The sequence below is a fragment of the Dermochelys coriacea genome, chromosome 3 (assembly GCF_009764565.3).
Source record: "Dermochelys coriacea isolate rDerCor1 chromosome 3, rDerCor1.pri.v4, whole genome shotgun sequence".
Lineage (NCBI taxonomy): Eukaryota > Metazoa > Chordata > Testudines > Dermochelyidae > Dermochelys > Dermochelys coriacea.
The window spans coordinates 82,443,325-82,456,467 of NC_050070.1; the positions used below are offsets into that span (position 1 = coordinate 82,443,325).

General features: G+C 38.7%; 1 protein-coding gene across 1 annotated transcript in view; it reads left to right on the top strand.

Moving 5' to 3' along the window:
• The window catches only part of CRYBG1 (crystallin beta-gamma domain containing 1), a 66,650-nt gene that overhangs the window by 18,167 nt on the left and 35,340 nt on the right, over positions 1–13,143 (top strand). Inside the window, exons 7-13 of the mRNA XM_038394118.2 lie at positions 2,596–2,755; positions 4,460–4,599; positions 8,490–8,616; positions 8,914–8,949; positions 9,358–9,515; positions 10,250–10,376; positions 10,465–10,610. Of these exons, the coding sequence (XP_038250046.1) occupies positions 2,596–2,755; positions 4,460–4,599; positions 8,490–8,616; positions 8,914–8,949; positions 9,358–9,515; positions 10,250–10,376; positions 10,465–10,610 (894 nt within the window). The remainder of the gene's footprint in view (positions 1–2,595; positions 2,756–4,459; positions 4,600–8,489; positions 8,617–8,913; positions 8,950–9,357; positions 9,516–10,249; positions 10,377–10,464; positions 10,611–13,143) is intronic.

Sequence of the window (13,143 nt, forward strand, 5' to 3'; positions counted from 1 at the left end):
TGGGCAGTTTAACTCGGCCATAAAATTCATGAAGTCCTCCTTTTTTCATTTTAATATCCCTTTCTACATAGCATATGCAAAAGTAGTTATCTCATTGTTCACAAAAAACCACAGCAAATATAATGTGGCCATGATGTGGAGTCCTGGACCAACAGAAAGCACTTCGAATTTCCTCTACAAAATAATTTTCTCTCAATCAAATCCTTTTGCAATAACTTCAGTAAATGATCACTTTGTCTATATCCCCACACACGATGCCAGAAGACACTCAGCCTTTGTCCTCATGCCTCACAACATGCCTTATGGTAAGTGTGGCATTATTAGGCAAAGAAAAGGAGTACTTGTGGCACCTTAGAGACTAACAAATTTATTAGAGCATAAGCTTTCGTGAGCTACAGCTCACTTCATCGGATGCATTTCGGATGAAGTGAGCTGTAGCTCACGAAAGCTTATGCTCTAATAAATGTGTTAGCCTCTAAGGTACCACAAGTACTCCTTTTCTTTTTGCGAATATAGACTAACACGGCTGCTATTCTGAAACCTGTCATTATTAGACAGAAGTTTCATATCCCATCAGATCCTGTTGCTTGGTTATATTTTACGACCAAATTGATGAAGTGAGGAGTTTAGACAATAAAATGCATCTTTTAACATAATTAGAGATTCACACAAATTCTGGCATTAGATGTGAACCTAAAAAGTGTTGTGTTAGAGCAAGTATTCTTACCATCCCAGATTGCATCAATATAAGTGTCAAGCACTTTCTAATGAAATTGCAATGCCATCAATAGGTATTTGTATTTTTAAAAGAACATTAAAAATTAAAAACGAACACTGGAAAGTAACTTGCATGTCAGCAACTTTTGGTGTAGTTATTGTCTCCAGTTGATCAGTTGTATTGGGAAAGAATTTCAGAGTTAATGCTTCTGTCCTTTCTTAACTATTACACCTGTTATGTCTTGGTATTTAGTATATTTATTTAAAATCACCATTGTTTTTTGTGCCTCAGCTTTGCCTAGGCATAATAGTATGATGCACATTTCTTTGCATTTGATTATTTAAGACAGACTGAAGATTGCATTAACATTTTATTAAACAGCTAATTATGGAAATTGTCATGTTGTTTTTTAACTGTAAATGTTAGGATAGCTCATCATATAGCTTGGTAAAGCAAGACCGCAATGGGTAGCTGATGCTTAAGGATATGATATAGTAGAGGTAGGGAAGTATAAACAGTTTCTACTCCACATTTCTGTCTCTTAGATAAGATGCTTTATAGAAGCTTTTATTAAGTGGAGAATTGGTAAATGCAGCCCAGCATGATAGAAAACTCATGTGTTTCATGCAGGGAGGATTTGATTTAAATCACTAGTCAGGAAGACTTGATTTAATCATGGATTTCCACATAAAAGTGCATACTTGTTGGTTGTTATAACCTTAACACATATTTTTCACAACTTGGAGATGCATGAGATAGATGAGACCCAAACTAGGTCTCTCTTACAACCTGCTACCATTATAGGTTTTCCTTCTAGTGAGAGAATGGTATGGTTGATCTCAAAGCAATGAAGACTACACTCAGAAAGACCTCAATACTTCTGAAATATGCTGCTCAAACAGTTTCACTTTTGTTTCTACTGCCTGTCCCTCTCTTCTCACATTTATCTCCAGACTTCTTCTCCTTGTCCAGATCTATTCCGCCCCCAACTATCTTCTATTCAGTGAACTTTTTGAAACTTTGCACTTTTAGAGAGAGGTATGGGATTGACTCTGTGTACACAAATTTGCAGATGGACAATAGGACTGAGGTCTGTTGTTTCTCACCTCTATATATTATTTATTTATATATTTTAAAACATTTTTGCTGTTAACAAGCATGTTATCTCTGGAGACCCAAATCCACAGTTTGAGAACTGCAAAACTAAGCATCTCTGATATCTTCTAGACTGAGCACTGAGTCCCATTCGGTAAATAGAAAGTTTAACCTAAATAATCTATACAGAAGCCCCTGGAACCTCATAAGATTCGGTCCCTAATCCATGAACTATTGAAACTCATTTACAAAACTTTTCTTAAAAGAGAATATATTGTCTCATACTATAGAATTAGATTTCATAATCCCTATTCCATGATGAGATATCTTTGAGCTATAATGTATCTTAATTAAAACCATCTTTGGATAGGTTTTTTTCCTCAAAAATCCAATTTAAATAAAAATATCCATTTAAAAAAAAACCATGATTTTTATCCACCCTGGTTTCATGGCTGCTTTATGTTTACTAAGTGACTTTTTCATGGGCAATGTTTTGCATTTTGCAGGAAAGCTTTTTGTAATAAACATAAACAACATTTGGACTTAAAAAGTGTGGGCAGCATTGTATATAAATCTCTAATGAGAATATATCATAGGTTATCAGGCCAGAAGGAATAATCTAGTCTGATCTCCTGCATAACCCAGAACATATGACTTCTCTGAATTAATTCTTCCTTCAAGTCGAATAGCTGTGGTTGAACTAGAGCATATCTTTTAGAAAATCATGATTAATTAAAATGTCACCATGAAAAGTATGAAGGGGAAAATTTTCTGTTCTTTAGCTGGATTCTATATGAGAAACCAAATTTTGAAGGACCCTCTATTCCTCTGGAGGAAGGAGAACTGGAACTCGATAATATTTGGGGTGAAAATACTTCTGAAGAAAAAGATGAATATAACTCTAAGTCTGCAGTGATTGGTTCAATTAAACATGTAGTAAAGGCAAGTAATATAATCTATTCTTGTTCAATTCTTAAATATTTTTCAGTTTGTTTCCTCTATTGGCATAAATAATTCTGATGTCAAGAAACTGATTTATTAACACACGAAGCATATCATTACTTAAAGTATGGGTGTTTGAGACACATTTGAGCTTATGCAATGATTCTGTGGGTTAATTACAAAATAATTGGTGGTGTATTGCAGTAGCAACTCTGATAGTATGCACTACTAGGGTGGGGGAGAAAGGATACCTTCTCCTTGATACTTATCATTACTTAATCCCTCAAAACATACTAGAAATTTAAAATGCAGTATAAGCCTTGCAAATTGATTAAAAATAAAAACTCTAAAATTCAATAAGTACATAGAATGTAACATACATTTTTTATGTGCACCCAATTTACACACACTCTAGTGCACACCCACAAACCTTGATTTGCATTAACAAATATCTATAGCCACACAAATTGTGGGTTTTTATGTACACGGTATTAGCATATGCAACTTATTATGTGTGTTTTAATGTATCATTCAGAAGTCTTGCCATTTGAAGGTTGCCAAAATAGGCTATAAGCCAGAGGTGGGCAAACTGTGGCCCACAGGACATATCTGGCCCACGGGACTGTCCTGCCCGGCCCTTGAGCTCCCCGGCCTCTCCCCTGCTATCCTCCCCTCCCCCGCAGCCTCAACTCACCATGCCGCAAGCACTCTGGATGGTGGGGTTGCAAGCTCCTGCCAGGCAGCGCGCGCCAGCGTGGCTGGCTCTGGCTGGGTGGCGCAGCTGCCAGTCCTGCTGCTCTAAGTGGCATGGTAAGGGGGCGGGGAGCAGGGGGCTTGGATGGGGAGTCCCGGGGGGTAGTCAGGGGACAGGGACTGGGGAGGGGCTGATGGATGGGGCGGAGGATCTGGGGAGGGGTGGTCAGGGGACGGGGAACGGGGTAGTTGGATAGGCATGGGAGTCCCGGGGGGGCCTGTCGGGACAGGGGTGTGGATAGGGGTCGGTGCAGTCAGGGGACAGAAAGCGGGGGGGTTGGATGGGGGGTGGGATCCCAAGGGGGCTGTTAGGGGTGGGGGGTTCTGGGAGGGGGTGGTCAGGGGACAAGGAGCAGGGGGCATTGGATGGGTTGAGCGTTCTGAGGGGGGCAGTCAGGGGGTAGGAAGTGGGAGGGGGCGGATAAAGGGTGGAGGCCAGGCTGTTGGGGAGGTACAGCCTTCCCTACGCAGCCCTCCATACAGTTTTGGAACCCCAGTGTGGCCCTCAGGCCAAAAAGTTTGCCAACCTCTACTATAAGCTGTAACAATGTTTGAAAGGGAAAAGGAGGCATGCTTGATTTGTAAATAGGCCTTTTTAAAAAATTAGGGTTCAATTAAAGAATTTTCTCTTTAGTGTTATCCTCATATTTAATTAGACAAACAAAATATAGAAGAGACCAAGGGGAGATGCGTGCCTGCACAAGTGGCAGAAAAGTCAGGGATGAAAAATTAGATTTGAGAATCATGGAGAGAGATTTCAACACATGGAGAGAAGAAAAATCATCAGCCTCACCACATTTCATTTACAGGCATCCATACAACTGTAACTGAGATAGAATAGGGTAAATGGCTTATGAACAGCAGAAGTGTTTTAAAAATTGATTTAGTTACAATAAATTATATCAGAGCAATAATAAATGGTGCTACAATACAGAATTACCATTTTTCCAGGATTACAGGGTTTGCCAAATCGACCTGTTTACAGGACCAGAAGGGCTGGGAACTGTAACTTCATTTTTTGATGACACTGAGGAAACTGGTATATTTGGCACAACACAGAAGACTTGTTCTATAAAAGTACATTGGGGCATGTAAGTATATAGTTTCATGTGTATATATGTTGATATAGAAGGAATTTGTTTTAAAATTGTTGTTTATAGCTGTCAGACATGCAAACATACAATTTAACTTCTGCAAAAAGAAAAGGAGTACTTGTGGCACCTTAGAGACTAACAAATTTATTTGAGCATAAGCTTTCGTGAGCTACAGCTCACTTCATCAGATGCATTCAGTGGAAAAATTTTACTTCTGGTCACTTAGTGTGGTCACTCACTAAAACAGTTGTTTTCAACCTGTGATCTGTGGACCCCTGTGGGTCTGCAGATTATGCTTAAGGTTTCCAAAAGAGTCTGTTCCTCCATTTGACATTTTCTTAGGAGTCCACAAATGAAAAAGGGGTGAAAACCACTGCACAAAAGGTTATCTCTTTGAAAGGCTATCTACATGTAAATACTAAGCCAGCTGTTCTCAAACTGTTGGTCGGGATCCCAAAGTGGGTTGCAACCCTGTTTTAATAGGGTCGCCAGTACTGGTGGTAGACTTTCTGCGGCCCGGGGCCGAAGCCCAAGCCCCAGAGCTTAAACCCCAGGTGGTGGGGCTCAGGCTACAGGCTCTCTGCCCGGGTCTGAAGCCCTGGGGCTTTGGCTTTGCCTTCCCTCCCCCAGCCCAGGGCAGTGGGGCTCGGGCAGGCTCAGGCTTCGTTCCCCACTTCTGGGGTCATGTAGTAATTTTTGTTGTCAGATGGGGGTCCCAGTGCAATGAAGTTTGAGAACATGTGTACAAAGCAATCAAACGTGTGTGTGTGTGTGTGTGTGTCTATATATACACACTATATTAATTGTTGTATTGGGATTAACTGCTTTATTGAAGTCATAGCATCTCTGTAACATACTATTAATTAATACCTGAAAAACATGAATAAGGCTCCATCTATTAGCCTTCGATTATTGAACACAATACAGTTGTCCTTGATAGGAATGTGTGACTATGTTGGTTTGGTGCTATATGACTATCGCTGACTACTGTGGTACTTTGAAGGAAACTTCAGTACAAGCCAGGTACTGCATACCAGTCAGCTCCTGGATTAGGATCCTTATGATCTGAGTCCTGAAGGCATCAGTCCAGTGTGGCTCAATGACAAACTACAAAGCTAATTCCCAAGAGTGAGCCTTGTGGCTAAGTAGGAAAGCACGGGAATAAAGACCAAAAAAAAAAAAAAATCATGTGAGACGAGCAATAGTTGCTGTAGCAGGGTATTGGTGTTTAGGGGGACCTATTTCACTCCACTTCAGGTATTTTAAAGTGTTCACTAAAGAATGCTATTCATTAGATTTAATTTATGACGAAAACTATTGACATTCTCCAACTTGAACCAAATGGGGCTGTGCATAAGTGCAATCTGAGGATAGAATTTGGCCCTATACATATATGTAGGAAATTGTTTTGATCCTACAGTGGAGTAACCTTTTGGGTAAAAATCTTTCAATACTGGTAAAATATAGTATTCTGAACATGACTTCAGCTTTACTGCACGATCAAGCAGAAGGAGCAAATGGACAGTGCTAACTCTTTTATTAAAATATGTACAAGCCAAGGAAAACAGAAGAATATTGTCCAAGAACATTCTGTCAGTAAAATCTCCTTTAAGCTTGCTCCAGTGCAAAAATTCCCATTTAATACACATTCAGGCTACTTGCATTGGAGAAGCTCAATGACTAAAGATATTTCAAGGGTTAGGAATATTAGGAAGCATCACAAAGCTTAAAGCTGTGTGTTGCATTTTCCTTCTATATTTTCCTACATTTTTAAATTTATGAGCTGGCATTCCTTATTAAATTGAGCTTAGATCATATTTTTCCTCCTTCTGTGCCCAGTCTTCATTGTCATTTCTGGTGTGTCATGGAAGAGTCCAATTTCCTGCTGTGGTCCCCATGTTAATTAGTATCAACTTCACATAAGAAAACAGGCCTATATGGAGAGATTTCTGCCAATAAGTTCAGTTTCTTCTGTAAACCCAGTGAGAAGGCAAGGATTGAGTTTCTTAACTCTGACTCTAGAACCGAAACACATTGGTAGGGAAGTGTGGTCACACATTTATACTATGGCTGCCAGTGTTATACTTTTGTGGACAAATGAAGTACTGGAATTTCTAAAACCAAGTTGATGCTAAACTAAAGATATTTATTCATTATCTTTAACACTTACGGGTCATGACTTTATGGGTTAAATTTGGACTGATCAAAAATTTCCCCTCAAAACTGTTTTGGGTGGAAAATCCAGTTTTCGACTAAATGAGATTTTCTCAAAAAATTAATTTTCTGTGAAAATTTTGACTTTTCATCAAAAAAAAAAAACCCCAAACGAAAAGTTTTTATTTGGAAGTGCCATTGTTGTGCCTCATGCCTGAATTCTGCTGTAAAGCCTGGCTTCTCCAACTGGACTACAGTTCCTGTAATGGTTTTTAGCCAAAAGTTGTTGGTGTTCACAAAAATAAAACCCGGTAAACCTTGAACAGTTGACATTTTCCTGGGGGGAGGGATCATTTTCGAACCAGCTGTGCCCTAAACATGTCACTAAATAGTGACATATAATGGTTTTGATCTTTCAACAGCATATCAAGACCAGAGTTTTAATCATATTTCAGCAACTGTATTAAAATATCAAACTTGGTATGCTCCACCTAATTTGGGAAAGCAGCCTGTAAGCCTTGCATTTAGATTGTCGGAGAGTGATGATTAATGGTTTTATAAATATGCAAATAATTGACAAGAAGAGGGTCAATCTGTGCTATATTCTTTCTATACATATTTGAATGACAAATCTGGGGACGCTTCCTTGAGCCGCTTGGTGTGAAAGTGGAATTAAATATTTGTACATATATCTTACCACAGAATATAGGAATTTGAGTAACTATTTTGCACAATGCATAGAGTAGCTTGTTGACAATCAGAAGAAGGAAATGGTGTTTAAACTCTTACAGAACATTTAGTCACCCTAGTTTTTATTTACAAACAAAAACAATCCCCCCTACTCCCCCCCCACTCTTTTAAGAAATGCAAAGTGTTGAAGAGGATGCAACAAAGCAGAGACAAATCTAACAATATAGACTCTACTTTGGGAAAAATCTAAAGAGCCAATTCTGGAAAGCTACTTTGTGCCTGGAACCAAGAAACTGCTGATTGTGAAAATACTTGAGTCTCGTTTCTGAGCTATCTGAATTTTTTAATGAATAGTAGGGAAAATAAAACCAACCAAAACAAAGAAATAAAACAAAAATCTGCAGTTGTCTGGTTTGTCATGAAAGCTGGATAGTGTTTGTATTGAATCCGGCTCTAGGTTGGTGAGGATCTTCTTTAACTCACTTAAAAAAATCAGTTCAAAAATATGTCTCCAGTAAAGAGACAATAATACAGGCTTGACTCTCCAAAGTTCAGTCATTGTCTGAAACTCCTGTTACCCAACAGGGTCAAATTCCCAAACATATGTTAATTATTGTGAAAATTCCTTGGGCCCTAATCCAGCAAACAAGCGCAGAACATTGGGAGGGCAGGTCTACACTTAAAACGCTGCATCAGTACAGCTGCACTGATACAGCTGTGCCCCTGTAGCGTTTACATGAAGATGCTTCTACACTGATGGGGGAGAGCTCTCCTGTTAGCATAGTTAATCCACTTCCCCGAGAGGGGGTAGCTATGTCAACAGGAGAAGACCAGAGCAAACCAGACTGGACTCTGCACAGGCATAGAAGTGTATGCTAACATATCTATTCTCAGGCTGGCTGCATCCTGACAAATGTGGTCCTGTATTTGCTTTCTTTTAATGGGTAATGGCCTCTGTTATAAGATACTGTATGAGCATTACATTGATGTTTATTGTAATTCAGAAACACTGAACTATTGAACTTTTTTTTGTCTTAATCTAGGTGGCTAATTTTTGAAGAACCTGGTTTCCAGGGAATCCCTTTAATGTTGGAGCCTGGTGAATATCCTAACTTAGCATTTTGGGAGAAGAAGGAAGCATACATTAGGTCCTTGAGACCCTTGAAAATGGTAAAATAATTTAGAGCTAGTATGTTAACAATAACATTAGTGTCTTAAAACTCTGCAAGATTCACAAAAATAAACTATAAAACATCATAATGACTTTCAAAGTAGTATATAGTGCTGTTTAAAGGTCTTTGGACTCTTACCCTTAATTGCACCCATCAGTGTTTAATCTTCCTGAGTTTGATATTGTGGACTTTTGAAAAAAATTTCATCTTAAAGAAGACTGTTTGTTTGTAAAATAGTTATACATATGTAAATTTATTACAATCAAGTTATTTTCATTTTTGTAATTTTTTTTAGGGTGGCCGCAAAGTTGAATCCATTGCAGAGCCAAAGGTAAAAAACAATATATATATTATATTTAATTTAATCACCATGAGACCAGCTCTTTTTTAAACATGGCAACCAAACACACACAAACCCATTTACCGTGGTGATGTCCTGAGTACTGGTATGGTGGCTGGGCTGTGTATGCATGGTGCTTAAACACCATGATACTGCAACTTTTGTCATACCTGATTACCAGTCATTAATCATATGTATGATGGCACAGCACTCACTTATACAGTGACTGGATAATAAATATTAGGGCAGACTCCTGAGCCAGTATAGAGACCCACCGATTAGTTTCATAGTCTGATCCTTCGTTCATTTTGTGCTGTGCACCTAAAGTCAATCTGCTGTCAAAACTTGTAACTAATGCACCTTTTCAGTAACTGCCCCTTTATCTCATCTCTGCTATAGGTAATCATTTACGAAAAGCCTTTCTTTGAAGGGAAACACATGAAAGTGGAATCAGAAATACTCACTCTTATTGAGGAAGAAAAGCAAAAAGAAGAATCTGGAGAAAATAAGACACTGCCACTTACATCAGTGGGGTCCATAAAAGTGTTGGAAGGAATGTAAGTAGAGAAAAATCTCACAAACAGCTCTAATTGCAAAATGAAGAAAAGTCTGGTACACATAATAACATGATAGTGTTGGACATTGCACCAGATAAGATGTAATGTACAGTTGCTGTCTTTGTCCTCATAGCTATTTCATTGTGTTAGATCAATGCAAATAACCAGATTCTGGGGTGCCTTCTGAACCTCTAGTGGCACTCTAGCATCACAAAGCAGCCAGATCTGGCTAGCTGAGACTTCCCCAGGTGTGAGGAGCTCTTGGCTAATGCAGGGCTGCTGCCCCCACCTTACCCCATTTACAGTATAAGTAAAAAGGAGGCAATTGTTAGAGCATGCACTGCTCCAGCCGGTGTAGGTTAGAGCAGCACCATAGGCTTCTCTAATTTACCCTAGGTACTGCACATGTACACCCTGAGAACAAGGAAGCCTCCCTCTCTGGTGTGCCAAGCAAATAGTCACCCTGTGGTGACTTTGAACCTAAGTCTCCTCATTTCATCTACCCTAGTAAAAGGTTTTATTTTATTCAGATTTTTATTTCGCTTATCCCTTTTCCGTCTAGGTTGATTAAAAAGACAGCTTCCTTTCAACAGGGCCAAAGTTCAAGAGTTATTTTTAAAAAGAATTCACCTGTCTTATCTCAGTATGTTTTGAAGGATTATGAGATAAATTCAGCTCTGTGTTTAGTGGCAAGGTTCCATTCTCATATGCTTTTTTCCCCACCCAATATTTAGTTGGGTTGCTTACGAGAAACCAGGATTTGCAGGTCATCAGTATTTGCTGGAAGAAGGCGCGTATCAGGAATGGAAAGATTGGGGTGGTTACAGTGAAGAGCTTCAGTCGCTGAGACCTATTCTAGGTGTAAGTTCCAAGAAGATCGAATATTTGCTACTTGAGTGCAGTGAAACATTTTTATTACATTTTCCTTTATTTTTATTTGCTTCAACAGGATTTCACAAACCCCCACATGATAATGTACAGTGAAAAAGACTTTGGGACTAAAGGTTCCAATATTAATGTATTGGGAATTATTTCCAATTTGAGAGACACTGGATATGGATTGAGGACACAATCCATGCATGTTTTAAGTGGAGTGTAAGTGATATTTTTAATTACATTTTTTCTTTTAGTGATTTTTTTAGAATAAATTAGCAAATTTGATGTTTTACTGCTCTCTACTTTTAATATCTGAAGAAATCTTTCTGCAAATATAATTCCCTATCTGTGATTGCACAGGACAAAGAAGAATGTGGCTGTTTTGTAAATAAATGTACTAGGAAATTTTATTTTCTTCCTATAACGAGACTGTATAGTCTTAGGAAACACTGGCCTATTATTTGCAAATGATGAATGCGTGTAAATTATCTGTTCATCATAGGATAAATAATAGGATGCTGTCATAAAATTTTTTAAGCTGTTATACAGCTGAATTGCTATGGGACTAATTTGCTATTCTGACCAAAACTTCATGTGTTTTACCTGAGGCAAATCATGTAATCACGTTGTCCCTCAGTTCCCTATATGTAAAATGGGGGATAATAATATTTACCACGTTCAAAGGTATATTGTGAGGATAAATACTTGGAAGGCATTTGTGTGGTGATGTGATGTGGGCCATAATAGATTTGTGGGGGTTTTTTTAAGCACATCTTTGGAACAGGATACTTTTTCATAGTGAATATTTTATTGTTGTTGGGAAATATCCTGTTCAGTTTCAATCATTGTTCTTCTTTATGGTATGCGTAAGGTAAATTTATCTACTTGCAATTCAGATTTTTATGAATCCGTATCAAACATATTCAGATAGTCCTTAGAGGACTTGGCTTAATTTTGTGGTGCTACATAATGAGTTAATATTATATTGTCACTGAAATGAGACTACAGTAGTAGCTAAATCGTCTGTTAGTGAATGCATGCTTGAATATTTAGAAAGCCTGTGGTACTTCCAGTGGCATGTGTAAAAGCCCGACTCTAGCTTGCTTCACTGGGTTGCTACATTTCCTCACCTTTTCCAGATATTTTTCACTGGGGCTTGCTACAGGGGGGATTTTACTCATGAGGCTTCTGAGCCCAACAAGTAGCATGACAAATTCTAAACAGCCTCCTACTCAGTCTGATCACATGTAACTGTAGGAAGGGTTAGATCCATTTTGATATCTTAAGTAAAATATTTTGATTTTAGTTGCCAAGTGAGAATAAAATAAAAATTGCATTAGGATTTATTTTTGCTCCGATGTGCTTTTTCTTTTTTGCTAGTACAGAATGATACTTTGAACCAAAGTTTCCTCTGAAGATATAATTGCTCTGTGACGAGACCTTCAGACTAACCCCTTGCTAGGACCAGTATTTTCTACAGTAGTGTGTTTTGGAAAGACAGACAAGTGTTAGGCGGCATGTTCCAAGATGTACAGAATTAATGTGAGTGATAGCACTGAAGGAATTTCAGACACATTGGTGCTTGATTCTCCCTCCACAACATTTAGCTAACGCTCATTGAAGGACCTCACCCAAAAACCTCATCCTGCACTGTCTTTATGAAGGCAGAACTCCTATTGATATTTCAGTGTGAGTTTTGCAAGAGTAAGGGCTGCAGGATCAAGCTCACTGACTTAGCTGCAAACATTGTTCCTAAGGCAGCCCTTTTTACATGGCAGTCTTTGCATCCACTGAGCCCCTTTTGTCTCCTCCCACCCTAACCTGGAGACAGGGTGAAGACCTCCTATCACAGCCTCTGCACAACCACTAGGGGCAGCAAGTCTGATCTCTGTTACAGTAGAGAAGGGACTTCGGATTTTAAGCTTCTGACCATTTTTTATTACTCATATTTTCTTGGGTTAAAATAATATTGTTGACCTCAGATGTGAAGACTTTAAGTGAGGGATTATGGGTTGGCGGGGGTAGCTATAAGTTAATTTTTTTTATCGTGTCTGGTTGCTGCCACCTCCTCCTGCAGTTTCTCCCCTGCATGTTCTGTTCTTTTAAATAAATGCTTCCTACTAATGAACAGTTAATTCAGGTAGCATGGGCTCTTACCAAAGGACTATCATACTATTTTTGTAGTGTCCCATTTTTTTTTTGTGGGAGATACATGGTGTCAACAGGATTTTTTTAAACTGATAAAGTATTATTAATATTTCAGAAGGACATTGCAGAAATATTTATAAAAAATAACGTTCAGTAAACCAAACTGTATTTGTAATGAATATTTGTTCTGTAAAGTGTTAGGTATGTATTTGGGAGCACAAATTGTAATTCTTCCCTTGCCAAAAAAATCAGTTGTTTTGTAGTGGTGTGGTGGTGGTCAGGTACTGAGATACGGGGTGCATGAAAGCTGCTGAATTCACTTGCTTTGGAAAGTCAACTTGTCCTACCCTGCAGAACTGTTACAGCTGGACAGCAGCAGTACAAGCTTCCACACACTTTTACTCATTTGCCTGAGATCTGACAACCTGGAAGAATCGCACCATTTAACTGCAGAATGTGCTGTTCAGTCTCCAGGCCCATTGAATCCTTAATATATTTGTTGAGACAGCAGACTAAAGTGTATTGCAAAGATAGGGACATTTGTCCACTAAGAATGCAAAGCTACCATTTCATTTCACATAGGCCACTGAACAGACAGTAAATG